Raw genomic sequence first — 14,001 nt, forward strand, 5'->3', positions numbered from 1 at the left:
TCTTCTTCCTCTCTGGGAAATACTTGGGCCATGACCCAAGCTCTGGGGTACCTGAAGGAAGGTGCATACCAGCTGGAGGCCTGGAAGAGAGGCCTGGCCTCTAGCAGAGTGCCTGCGTCCTCAGCTCCCCCAGTCTATTTAGTGAGGACGAACGGAGGCGAAAGCTGCTATGAGCTGTTGAGTTAATTCTAACCCGAGGACTTAAGACCACAAGACACTGGAGATGGGAAAACACAGAAGGGAAGGGACTTGCCAAGGCCAAATAATGACTCAGGGACACAGCTGGGAACCAAAGTCACTCTCCTGGGTTCCACCCCGCACCGTGCTTCTTTAAGAAATGCCTACATCAGGGCGAGCGCAGTGGCTCACGCCTGTAATCCCAGCACTTTTGGAGGCCGAGGCAGGTGGATCACAAGGTCAGGAGATCGAGACCATCCTGGCTAACACGGTGAAACCCCACCTCTACTAAAAATACAAAAAAATTAGCTGGGTGTGGTGGCGGGTGCCTGTAGTCCCAGTTACTTGGGAGACTGAGGCAGGAGAATGGCGTGAACCTGGGAGGCGGAGATTGCAGTGAGCCGAGATCGCACTACTGCACTCCAGCCTGGGCAACAGAGCGAGACTCCATCTCAAAAAAGAAAAGAAAAGAAAAGAAAAGAAATGCCTACATCAGGCCAGGCACAGTGGCTCATGCCTATAATCCCAGCACTTTGGGAGGCCGAGGCGGGTGGATCACCTGAGGTCAGGAGTTCAAGACCAGCCTGGCCAACATGGCAAAACCCCATCTCTAGTAAAAAGACAAAAATTTGCCAGGCGTGGTGGCGCATGCCTTTTATCCCAGCTACTCGGAAGGCTGAGGCAGGAGAATCCCTTGAATCTGGGAGGCAGAGGTTGCAGTGAGCCAAGATCATGCCACTGCACTCCAGCCTGGGTGACAGAGCGAGACTCCGTCTCAAAAAAAAAAAAAAAAAGAAGAAGAAGAAGAAAAGCCTGCATCGCACTTCCTATGGGCCAGGCATCTCAGGATATAAGTGCATTGTAAGTGAAATACGCACCATTGTAAGTCAAGGAGCAACTGTCCATGGAGAGCAGAGAAAACTTCATAAATTCTACCCCAAGGATAAGAGAAAGGAGCAGGAGGAGAAAAGAGGGAGCAGGGAGGGCGGGGGAAAGCTGGGGAGACTGTTAGGAAGGTTCACAGTCAAGGTTGGGGGAAGGGTGCCTGACCCAAAGAAAAGAGTAGGTGATGGCAGCTTGGAGGACAAGAAGAAAAGAGGCTGCAAGCTCAGATCCCAAAGGATGGGAGAAATATGCCAGGACCTGGCAGGGTCTGAGACCTCAATGTGGACGCTGAAACCGCACATGAAGCTCCGTGAAGCTCCGAGACCCTGCCGGGTAGAAAGGACAGGCAGAGAACACAGCGTTGTGTGGGCCACACCTTACCTAGATCTGCCATCCACTGAACCAGCATGTGGACGAACGTGGCCAGCACATTGCCCCCGTTGAGTGACGCGGCCACCCCCAGGTAGGTCCTGTCGAAGTATGGGAAGTAGGCGACTGGGGCCGTAGGGTCTGGAGTCTGTGCAGGCTGGAATCCTGAAGGCATGGAGGCTGCCAGCTGAACCGAGGTGCTGATGTTGAGAACTGGGGTCCGAAGAGAGCAGAGCTTAGGCCTGTCAGGCTAACTCAGAGGTCACAAGTCACAGTTTGGCAGCGAGAGGGGGTGGCCTGTCGGGCTAACTCAGAGGTCACAAGTCACAGTTTGGCAGTGAGAGGGGGTGGCCTGTCGGGCTAACTCAGAGGTCACAAGTCACAGTTTGGCAGTGAGAGGGGGTGGGGTTTTAAAAATATGTCCAGGATAGTTAGAAGGGCAAGGTGTTGAAGAGATGTTGATCAAAGGAATTTTTTTTTTTTTTTTTTGAGACAGAGTCTCGCTCTGTCACCCAGGCTGGAGTGCAATGGTGCGATCTTGGCTCACTACAACCTCCACCTCCCAGGTCCAAGCAATTCTCTGCCTCAACCTCTTGAGTAGCTGGGATTACAGGTACCCACCACCACGCCTGGCTAATTTTTTTATTTTTAGTAGAGATGGGGTTTCACCATCTTGGCCAGGATGGTCTCGAACTCCTGACCTCATGATCCACCCACCTCAGCCTCCCAAAGTGTTCGGATTACAGGTGTGAGGCACCGTGCCCGGCCGATACTCCTCCTTTCAAGAGGTAGAACCTGATTCCCCTCCACGTGAGAGTGGGCTGGACTTAGTGACTCACTTCTAGTGAAGAAAATAAAGCACAAGAGACAGTGTGTGCCTTCAGAGGCCAAGTCATAAAAGGCACTGCAACTCCTGTCTCGGTCACGCTGTCTTGTGGATCACTTGCTCTCGGGGAAGGCAGGTGCCACGTCGTGAGCAGCCCTGTGGAGAACCTCATGTGCCAGGGAACTAAGGCCTTCTACCAACAGCATCACGCGTGGGCTCAGAGGCAGATCCTCCAGGCTCAATCAAGCCTTTGGAAGACTGCAGCTCCAGCGTGAATGCAACCTCACAAGAGACCTTGAGCCAGGACATCCCACCCCACTCAGAATCCTGACCCTCAGAAACTGTCCAAAATAATAAATGTCTGTTGTTTTAGGCTACTATGTATTAGGGTAATTTGTTACACAGCAAAAGAAAACTATGACAGGGTAAGACCTCAGACCAAGGGCTTTATTCTCTGAGGAGGTTTCATTCATTGGCAGTGAATACCACTCTTGCTCATTTCCAAAGTATTCTTTTTTGTTGTTGCTTTTGTTTTTCAGACAGAGTTTTGCTCTGTCACCCAGTCTGGAGTGCAATGGCGCGATCTTCGCTCATGCAACCTCTGCCTCCCAGGTTCAAGTGACTCTCCTGCCTCAGCCTCCCGAGTAGCTGGGATTACAGGCATGCGCCACCACGCCCAGCTAATTTTTTGTATTTTTATTAGAGGTGGAGTTTCACCATGTTGGCCAGGCTGGTCTTGAACTCCTGACCTCCTGATCCACCTGCCTTGGCCTCCCAAAGTGCTGGGATTACAGGCGCCCGCCACTGTGCCCAGCTAATTTTTATATTTTTAGTAGAGATGGCGTTTCACCATGTTGGCCAGGCTGGTCTCGAACTCCTGGCCTCAAGTGATCTGCCCGCCTCAGCCTCCCAAAGTGCTGGGATTACAGGTGTGAGCCAACGCACCCAGCCAAGTTTTTCTTTAATCAGATCTGGTGTCGTAAGTGGGATCTGAACCCACCCACCTCACGATGACCTCTGAGAGCAACAAGCAAATGGGCATAAGTACCCACTGAGCCTTGGCACTCACTGCTTCCTGCTGCACATTGGGAGGCCTTCTCCAGTAAGCCCTCTTGGACGTATGAACTCCACAACTTGTGTTGAGTTCACTGAGTTATTTGGGCATTTTAAAATCTGGACTGGGTTTGGAAGCCATGACGGAAACTGGAACAGGTGCTGAAGGGAAGCTTCAGGTGTCCAACTGGGTCAGACAGAAACTAAATTGGGTTTAGTAAAAGACCTCCGGTAGAAAAGGTTCCAGGAAGACAGAAAATAATGGGTTTACTTAAATTCAGGGAGTCTGAGACTCCATCTCAGAACATTTGCTTTTCTAGATAAATGAGTGAATCTTACCAAAAATAATTTAGAATTTTGGTGGCCACATAAGGAAGTTTTAACCTAAACAAACAAACAAACAATTCCAAACACCTCAGAAACAATGGGATATATTTTTGATTGGCAGGTAAAAGTTTCTGACCTCTCTTTCTTTCTACCTTCCTCTCCCTACGCTGAATCTGCTGACATTTTTGCTTGTTTACCTCCTACCCCAAAGTCAAAAAAAAATTAAAAAGTTATTAGATAACTGTTTATAAAAGTCAAAAAAAATTAAAAAGTTATTAGATAACTGTTTATAAAAGTCAGGCTCTCAGATTAACCAGATCTGCTTTTTAAGCATTCTTATGCCTTCGTCAAAATCTTGAGCTCAGAGCAATAATGAAAGATATCCCTGTTTGGCATAGAAAATGCTTTGTCTGCCCTATCAAAATTGTTTTCTTTGTCTTGCTTCTGCAAATACTTTATGAAAATTTCCCCTCTTGCCTCTCCTGGCAGAGTGCTAGGAGTCTGGTGCTACCATGATTCACAAATCACTGCATCTTCAAATAAACTCTTTGTTTGTTTGTTTGTTTTTGAGACAGAGTCTCACTCTGTTGCCCAGGCTGGAGTGCACTGGCGCGATCTCAGCTCATAGCAACTTCTGCCTCCTGGATTCAAGCAATTCTCTGCCTCAGCCTCCCGAGTAGCTGGGATTACAGGTGCCCACCACCACACCTGGCTAATTTTTTGTATTTTTAGTAGAGATGGGGTTTCACCATCTTGGCCAGGCTGGTCTTGAACTCCTGACCTCATGATCCACCCGCCTCAGCCTCCCAAAGTGCGGGGATTACAGGTGTGAGCCACCGCACCCAGCCAAATAAACTTTTTAAAATTTAAATGTACTTCTTCTATCCAACATTCAATCCTTTTTTAGCTATGTGTATATACCACATTATAAAAATTCATTCATGGCTGGGCACAGTGGCTCACGCCTGTAATCCCAGCACTTTAGGAGGCTGAGGCAGGTGGATCACAAGGTCAAGAGATCGAGACCATCCTGGCCAACATGGTGAAACCCTGTCTCTACTAAAAATACAAAAATTAGCTGGGTGTGGTGGCGCGCGCCTGTAGTCTCAGCTACTTGGGAGACTGAAGCAGGAGAATCACTTGAACTCAGGAGGCGGAGGCTGCAGTGAGCTGAGATTGTGCCACTGCACTCCAGCCTGGGTGAGAGAACAAGACTCCATCTCAAAAAAAAAAAAAAAATTCATTCATTAGTTGACAGACATTTAGATGGTTTATACTTTTTGGCTATTATAAGTAATGCTGGTGTGAACATCTGTGTGCAAGTTTTTGTGTGGATATCACTTGTTTTCAGTTCTCCTGGGTGTATTTCTAGGAGCAGAATTGCTGGGGCCTGTGGTAACTCCACGTTTAACATTTGAGGAACTACCAGCTGTTTTCCAAAGAGGCCGTACCTTTTCACAATCCCACTAGCATGTTCTCACTTTTTTTTTCTTTCAAGTTTAATCATTTTGTATTTAAGCACTGATTTTACAAAACGTAGTATATAAAGGCAAACTAAATTTACACAACTTAAATTGTTATTTTTTTTTCTGCCTCTAGAGATGATGCCTTAAGAACAACTCAATTTGTTCACGTAAATTGCCTTCAGCCTACGTTGCAGCTAAGATGTGTGTAAGATTTTACATGTATTTTGAAGAAATCACACAGAAGAAGCTGCTTTTTCAATAAACGTGGCCAGCTTCACATCTCTTTTGATCAGTCCACCACAGTTACGTGAGGTGAGAGTTATCTGGATCTTGTTTTATACATTGAACCATTCTGGGTGATGATTCATCTTCTCTGCTTGTAGGGCAACTCAGGACATAAAGCCAAATGCCTGATTAAAAATTTGGACGGAGAGGCCGGGCACGATGGCTCACACCTGCAATCCCAGCACTTTGGGAGGCCAAGGCGGGCAGATCACGAGGTGAAGAGATTGAGACCATCCTGGCCAACATGGTGAAACCCCATCTCTACTAAAAATGCAAACATTAACCAGCCGTGGTGGTGCGCGCCTGTAGTCCCATCTACTCGGGAGGCTAAGGCAGGAGAATCGCTTGAACCCCAGAGGCAGAGATTGCAGTGAGCCGAGATCGCACCACTGCACTCCAGCCTGGGCGACAGAGTGAGACTCCATCTCAAAAAAAAAAAAAAAATTTGGAAGAAGAATGATTTGTAGATGGCATCTCTCTCTCACTTAATTCTGACCATCCTGCTGCTTTAAGATTGAGTATAGCTTGGTTCCTCTCCTCTGCTGTCTTACCTGTGAGCACCTGACAACATGGCCACGAGCCCTGGGCTCCAGCCTCCCAGCGCTGCCAAGCGCCATATCGTCCCACGTTCTCACGTTTTTAAATGGTTGAAAAAAAATTAAAAGAAGAATTTTTCATGACACATGAAAATTATGTGGCATTCCCATTTCAGTGTCTATGAACAATGTTTTATTGGAACACAGCTACACCCGCTCATTTACATATTGTCTATGGCTGCTTTTGAATTCCTACAGCACAGCTGAGCAGTTACAACAGAGACGGCATGATCCGCAAAGCCGAAAATATTTACAGAAAATATTTTCTGCCCTTTAGAGTAAAAGAGCCAATCCCTGCCCTAGACACAGCTGCCTCTGCCTCACCATGATTCCCTTACTATGAATACAGAAAATATTCTGCACTTCTTTTTTTTTTTTTTGAGACACAGTCTTGCTCTGTCGCCCAGGCTGGAGTGCAGTGGCACGATCTCGGCTCACTGCAAGCTCTGCCTTCCGGGTTCACAACATTCTCCTGCCTCAGCCTCCCAAGTAGCTGGGACTACAGGCGCCCATCACTATACCTGGCTAATTTTTTCTATTTTTTTAATACAGACGGGGTTTCACCGTGTTAGCCAGGATGGTCTCGATCTCCTGACCTCGTGATCCACCTGCCTCGGCCTCCCAAAGTGCTGGGATTACAGGCATGAGCCACTGCGCCCGGCCGTTTTGTTTTGTTTTGAGATGGAGTCTCGCTCTGTCGCCAGGCTGGAGTGCAGTGATGTGATCTCAGCTCACTGAAACCTCCGCCTCCCGGGTTTAAGCAATTCTCTGCCTCAGCCTCCTGAGTAGCTGGGATTACAGGCACCCACCACCACACCTGGCTAATTTTGGTATTTTTAGTAGAGACAGGGTTTTACCATCTTGGCCAGGCTGGTCTTGAACTCCTGACCTCGTGATCTGCCTGCCTCGGCCTCCCAAAGTGCTGGGATTACAGGCGTGAGCCACCGCGCCCAGCCTATCCTGCACTTCTAATCAGATCTGACATCACTTCCAACACAGTAACCAAAACCCTCATCAGCTCATCTGTTTTCTTGGGCCCGGAGTCACATAGAAACCAGAAAGCTAGAAAGAGCCGTTTCTCTCACCCAGCCCCAGAGGGGGTCAGCACAGATGGTTGGTGCTCAGGGACAGAACTTGCCCTGCTGGCCTGTAAGCTCCCTCAATAGAGGATTTTACCTGCAAGGACAAGGGTGCTTTTCATCTTTACAGAATAATGATCTCCAGCAGGATGCCAAGACTGCTAAGCTCTGTGTGCCCTGCAGACTCGCACAGAGCTGGTGCTTACGAGGCAGGCGACAGTGTAAGTCTGAGGACAGAACAAAAGAAAAACTTACCTGCATCTGTCCTCTGGGCCATGCAGGAATAGACAGAGGCCTGTAAATCACCCAGGGCCACTCCCACCTGCGTCCCCTTTGGGATTTCAAACCACATATGGGAAGTTCTGCCCGCCACACTGCCAGGCTCGGCGATGTCTGGGAGCAGGTGGACAGGAAAACCCGAGCTCCTCAGTCTGTAAATCAGAAGTGGACACCCACATGGACCCACAGTTAGGTTTCTGGAATTTAAGGGATCCTTCCTTCCTCCCTTCCTTCTCTCCATTCCTCCCTCCCTTCTTCCTTTCCTTCCCTCCCTCCCTCCATTCCTTTCCTCCCTCCCTCCCTTCTCTTTCCTCCTTCCCTCTTTCCCTCCCTTCCTTTCCTCCTTCTCTCCATTCCTTCCCTCCCTCCCTTCCTTCCTTTCTTCCCTCCTTTCCTCCCTTCCTACCTTCCTTCCCTCCCTTCCTTCCTCCCTTTCCCCTACTCTGTCCTTCCCTTCCCCTTCCTTCCTTCCTTCCTTCTTTCCTTCTTTCTTTCTTTTTTACTTATTTATTTTTTTGAGATGGAGTCTTGCTCTGTTGCCCAGGCTGGAGTGCAGTGGCACCATCTCAGCTCACTGCAACCTCCACCTCCCAGGTTCAAGCAATTCTCCTGCCTCAGCCTCCCTAGTAGCTGGGATTACAGGCGCACACCACCATGCTCAGCTAATTTTTGTATTTTTAGTAGAGACGGGGTTTCGCCATCTTGGCCAGGCTGGTCTCGAACTCCTGACCTCACATCATTCACCCGCTTCAGCCTCCCAAAGTGCTGGGATTACAGGCGTGAGCCACCACACCCGGCTCCTTCTTTCTTTTTTTGAGACAGGGTCTCGCTCTGTTACCCAGGCTGGAGTGGAGTGGTGTCATCACTGCTCACTGTAACCTCAACCTCCCAGGCTCAAGCAATTCTCCCACCTCAGCCTCCCAAGCAGCTGGGATTACAGGCCTGCACCACCACACCCAGCTGCTTTCCTTTTTTGTTGTTGTTTGTTTGTTTCCAGGAAACTCTGCATGGGAAAGTGCTATAGGACACACATGGCCGAAGTGGGGATAGAATTCAGTGCCCTTACAGGCAGCTTCTCTGGCTTTTTTAAAACCATAAGCTTAGGCTTTGTCAATAGAGTACACTGGCTTTCATAAACTTAGGATTCACCTTCCAGGAAAGAAAACAAACAACATAGGCAGCCGTGATCAAGTCCAGCCTCCCGTGTTTGAAGGGAGCTCAAAACCTCTGCAAAGGGAGGCAGCCGGAGGTTCGGCGCCATTATGGTTGGTGAGCACAGCCCAAACCAAAGTCAAATGCAGCAGGCTCCTGAATATCAAACGTGTTAGTCACTCAGGGTTAGTGAATGGGAAGCTGTCAACTTCACACAACATGCTGGAAAGTCCTTTACCTGAACTACCAGGTGCTTTTTGTTTTATTTCAGAGCTCAGAATTTGGGCCCTGAAGGAAGTGAACTTACAGGGCACTGGACTTCTGTACCTGAAAAGGCAAATGATTGTTCAAAAAGAACTTAAAAGGCATCCTTCAAGCCTACTATCTCTAGTTCTTTTTTCTTTTTTTTTTTTTTTTTTGAGACAAGAGTCTCGCTCTGTCCCCCAGGCTGGAGTGCCGTGGTGCAATCTCGGCTCACCGCAACCTCCGCCTCCCAGGTTCAAGTGATTCTCCTGCCTCAGCCTCCAGAGTAGCTGGGATTACAGGCGCACTCCACCACGCCCAGCTAATTTTTGTATTTTTAGTAGAGATGGGGTTTCGCCATGTTGCCCAGGCTGGTCTCGAACTCCTGACCTCAGGTGATTCACCCGCCTCAGCCTCCCAAAGTGCTGGGATTACAGGCATGAGCCACCGTGCCTGGCTCTCTAAGTTTAAGTATTAAAGAGTGAAAGCTGTACTCTGAAACCTACAGACTGGGCTCACGGTCACAGAGAAGGGAGAGCCCACCTGGGGTCTGGGCGGCTGTGGAGGAGCAGGACAGCATGGCTGAGGCCCCTACCCAAGGGCTCAGGGCTGTGCTTACACTGGGCCCATCCATGCCCCGTGACTGGGACAGGCCGGGGGCACTGGACCCTGATCCTGGCCTCCGGGAACCCTCCACCACTCCCAGATGGGAAAGCACCCTCTGAAGCACTGGCTCTGGGGTTGCCCTTCAGATTGGAGCAGAAGGAACAGCCTGCAAGGATGTGATACTCACGTCTCTACGTTCCAGCTTTGGCTCTGCGTGTTGAAATAGCCCCAGCTGGCAGCATTCTGGTCGGACATCAGAGGTCTTGGCAAGCCACACAGCATGGCAACCACATAGTCGTGGATGGTACCGGCTGCGTCGTACGACTTCAGGAACTCTGGGCTGTTTTTCATACCAAAAACAACCAACACGGTATAACATGAACTCGGAAGCATGTGCCGCACCTAGCTGCAAGCAGCAGGGACCAGCTGTGCCATGCCAGGTGGCAGCCACAACCGCATATACTATGGCTCAAGTCCAGCTGGGTCCCTGGGATTAGGACCTCCCAGCTGCCCCAAGCAAAGCCAGCCTAAGTCAGCCCCAGGGGAAGGGCCTGAGAGGAGGAAGTGTCAAGTCTGGAAAAGCAGACGTCAGCCTCCTCAGCAGCCTCGCAGGCCTGAACACACTGCGAACTCTCCCCGTGACCCTCGGCAAGTCACTTGCCCTCTCTGTTCCCTCCTTTCCCCATCTGGGTGGGAACTGGATAATCAATAGAGAGCCCTCTGCAAAAGGACGTGGTTCTGGACCCAATCGAGGTCCAGGCCATGCTCCATCCTGTCCTGCCAGGACACACTCACTGCGGCACAGCCCAGCAGGCGGGGTGATGCTGACGCAGCCCCGGCCTATTCTCATTCTCCCGGAAACCCAGCACCCGAGTCAAAGTGCAGTTGCCCGTACCGATATTTCAAAAGCCAGAAGATGGTTGCACAGCCGAAGCCCGTGGCCACACTGAGATGAGACTTCGGCTGGGGCAGAGAGGCCAGGAATTCGCTGCTACATCGGCCATCCTGCCACGTGACCAGGTGGCTAACAGCTCGGGGCTCGAACACCGGGGTAACCCCTCCCTCTGTCCATTTACAGCCTGGAACAAAAGAGATGACCAAAAATGAAGAAAAGAGCAACTGACTAGGCATGGCGCGGCCTTGATACTACTCTGCTGGTGAGTGACAAAATATGTGCGAATCGTCCCATGATAAAGCCTGGCGCACCTGTGGGTCCTGATAGCACTGGCTTTAGTACTTGGCTCTACCACATAATGACTGTGGGACCCTGGGCACGTCACATACTCCCTCCGTTTGCCCCACTTCTCTGTTTGTTTTTATTCTTTTTAGAAGTTGATATCATATCTCCTCACATCTCAGAAGATGTTTGGCACAATCTCAAGTCCCCTGGTCTCTGTCCCTCCAACACTCATCATGACATTATCTAGGCTTCCTGCTACTTGATTACCAGTAAATTTTCTCTTTTCCTTAGTTCTTAGCTGATTGCGTTTTATTTTTATTTATTTTATTTTATTTTAATTTTTTGAGACAGATTCTCATTGTGTCCCCCAGGCTGGAATGCAGTGGCACGATCCTGGCTCACTGCAACCTCCATCTCCCAGGTTCAAGCGATTCTCCTGCCTCAGCCTCCTGAGTAGCTGAGACTACAGGCCCACGCCACCACGCCCAGCTAATTTTTTGGACTTTCAGTAGAGACAGGGTTTCATCATGCTGCCCAGGCTGGTCTCGAACTCCTGAGCTCAGGCAATCCACCCACCTCAGCCTCCCAAAGTGCTAGGATTACAGGCATGAGCCACCGCACCTGGCCCTGATTTATTTTTAGACATCCAAATTTACTTTAAAAACATCTGACCGTCAGATTTTTTTCATTTGTGCCTTGTGACATCCTCTGGATTTTTCTCTGCCCTTATTCAGTGATTTCTCCCAAGGCCAATTTCAGTGTCAGTCTTTCCAGGCAGTATCTGAAGGCCCAGATGCCACCAAATATTTCTCATGTTCCCATCTTTAAATGCCAGTTTGATTAGTTATAATAGTCTGGTTCTAAGTTCCTTCCCTTCAATGCTTAAAAGCACTTTTTGTGGTCGATTGTTGTAAATTCTTCACTACTCCTCCCATTAAGAGGTGGCATCTGAATCCTCTTTCCTTGAATATAGAATCACCTTGGTGACGTGCTTGACCAGGAGAATGTGGAGGCAGTCACATCTTGGGACTCCCAAGGCTAGGTCATAAGAAGTACTGCAGCTCCCGCCCAAGCCTCTTACACCAGTCTCTCTGGGGGAATCAGCCTTCAGGTAAGAAGTGCGACTATGCCGAGGCCGCCATGCTGAGGAGACCACAGGCAAAGAGCAGCCGGCAGACCGTTTCCAGGTGAGCCCAGCCTCCAGCCTTCCCACAAAGGTACCAGGCATTGAGTAAAGCCACCGTGACCCCCCGGACCAGTCTGTCCACCAGTTGAACACTAACAAGCAACCTCCACCACCACCATGCAGAAGCAGCAGTGGGCTGAGCCCTGCCCAACCCCTGACCCAAAAAATCATGAGAGATGATAAATGCTTGTTGCTTTCAGTCACTAGGTTGGAGGTAGTTTGTTGTGCCGCAATAGGTCATCAAAATACTACTCCTGGTCAGGCGCGGTGGCTCACGCCTATAATCCCAGCACTTCGGGAGGCCAAGGTGGGCGGATCACCTGAGGTGAGGAGTTCGAGACCAGCCTGGACAACATGGCGAAACCCCATCTCTACAAAAAATACAAAAATTAGCCAGGTGTGGTAGCGGGTGCCTGTAATCCCAGCTACTCCGGAGGCTGAGGCAGGAGAATCGCTTGAACCCAGTAGGCGGAGGTTGCAGTGAGCTGAGATCGCACCACTGCACTCTAGCCTGGGCAACAGAGTGAGGCTCCATCTCAGAAAAACAAAACAAACAAAAAAATGCTACTCCATTGTCTTTTCACACAGAATGCTGCTGTTGAAAAAAATCTAATGTCAATCTGATCCTTATTCTTTCATATGGGATCTGATCTTTTGCTCTGCAAGCTTTTGGAATTCTGTCTTTGAAATCCTTAAAAGTTCACTAGAATATATCTAGCTGGGGGTTGTCTTTATCTCCTCTTTGACATTCTATGGGCCCTTTCAGGCTGGGGTGTTCTATCTTATGTTGTCAATTATAGGAAATTTTTCTCCATTATTTCTACAAAGATTTCCTCCTCTCCATTTTTATTTTTCCCTTTCTGGTCTCCTATGATTTAGATGCTAGTGCTTCTGTTTGTATCCTCAATACCTCTTAGCTCATCGGGTGCAGTGGCTCACACCTGTAATCCCAGCACTTTGGGAGGCTGAGGCGGGTGGATCACTTGAGGTCAGGAGTTCAAGGCCAGCCTGGCCAACATGGTGAAACCCCTTCTCTGCTAAAAATACCGAAAAAAAAAATTAGCCGGGCGTGATGGCGGGTACCTGTAGTCCCAGCTACTCCGGAGGCTGAGGCAGGAGAATGGCGTGAACCTGGGAGGCAGAGCTTGCAGTGAGCAGAGATTGCGCCACTGCACTCCAGCCTGTGCAACACAGCAAGACTCCATCTCAAAAAAAAAAAAAAATAGCCAGGCATGGTGGCGGGTGCCTGTAGTAACAGTTACTTGGGAGGGGAAATTTAGGCAGGAGAATCACTTGAATCTGGGAGGCAGAGGTTGCAGTGAGCCCAGATCGCTCCACTGTACTCCAGCCTGGGTGACAAGAGCAAGACTCCATCTCAAAAAAAAATAAAAAATAAAAAAAATACCAGTTTTCCACTCCCTTTGCCAACTCTCGACATTACTGAACATTTTGATTTCTTACCATCCAATGGGTGGAAAATGATGCTTTGTTGTTTTCATCCACACTGCTCTAATGACTAACAATGCTGAACATCTTTCCAGATGTTTATCAGCCATTGGTATTTCCTCTTCCAGGAATAACCTGTTGGTATCCTTCACCCGTTTTTCCACAGGGCTGCTTGTTCTCTCTTAGTTACTGGTTCTTTACACGTGCTGACCTGTCCTTTGTCCACTATTCACTGCCAGATATTTTCTCCCTGTCTGCTGCTCGCCTTTTAGCTTTCTTTGATGATCCTGGTTTCTCTTCTGCGTTTACTGAGCCTGAAAATGGAGTTTGGAAATTGGCATAACCACAGGCCTTTCAGAAGACACTAATCACTCCGTCTCCTCCCCTCCAGCTCGCTCCGGGTGCCCTCACTGAAGCACTTAGCTCTCTGCTCAAGTTACTCCTGCCCATCTGTGTTGACTGTGTTTTGGAAGGTAGAGGCTGCATTCCTTCATTTCTATCTCTCCCCCAGGGCCTAGCAAAGCGCTTTATAGGTTGTAGGTAGGGAAACCAAAGTGAATTAAGGCTGCCATTAAAATCTACAAGACTGGATCCCAAATGTGATTTCACTTGACTTCACTAAGCAGGTATCACCATCACCACACTGTGGCTTTCCTCCTTCCCAGAAACAGAAAACAATCCCAGAAGGCATGTGGGCTGGCTCAATAAAATATTAAGCAGCTCTTTCCAACGATGTGGCTGATGGTTTGTGTGGTTGTTAGAGAGCCCAGGAGACAGGCAGAAAGGAAGGCATGTGACCGGATCACAATCATCAGCTCTCTGCTGTCCTCTTTGGGAAGGGTTTTA

The 14,001-nt window shown here is 49.1% G+C and overlaps 2 protein-coding genes across 3 annotated transcripts in view; both read right to left on the bottom strand.

Moving 5' to 3' along the window:
* The window catches only part of TRPV1 (transient receptor potential cation channel subfamily V member 1), a 57,811-nt gene extending 50,412 nt beyond the window's left edge, over positions 1–7,399 (bottom strand). For both annotated transcript variants that reach the window (XR_010152756.1, XM_063798182.1), the window contains exon 1: positions 7,319–7,399. Coding sequence is in view for 1 of the 2 variants with exons in the window: in XM_063798182.1 (XP_063654252.1) it covers positions 7,319–7,324 (6 nt within the window). In the remaining variant the exon portion in view is untranslated. The remainder of the gene's footprint in view (positions 1–7,318) is intronic.
* Positions 1–14,001, bottom strand: part of SHPK (sedoheptulokinase) — a 28,968-nt gene that overhangs the window by 5,281 nt on the left and 9,686 nt on the right. The window contains exons 3-6 of the mRNA XM_016931216.4: positions 10,239–10,422; positions 9,531–9,683; positions 7,319–7,494; positions 1,444–1,644 (exon numbers count right to left, since the gene is read on the bottom strand). Of these exons, the coding sequence (XP_016786705.1) occupies positions 1,444–1,644; positions 7,319–7,494; positions 9,531–9,683; positions 10,239–10,422 (714 nt within the window). The remainder of the gene's footprint in view (positions 1–1,443; positions 1,645–7,318; positions 7,495–9,530; positions 9,684–10,238; positions 10,423–14,001) is intronic.

This window comes from Pan troglodytes, chromosome 19 (genome assembly GCF_028858775.2).
Source record: "Pan troglodytes isolate AG18354 chromosome 19, NHGRI_mPanTro3-v2.0_pri, whole genome shotgun sequence".
In the NCBI taxonomy this organism is placed as follows: Eukaryota; Metazoa; Chordata; class Mammalia; order Primates; family Hominidae; genus Pan; species Pan troglodytes.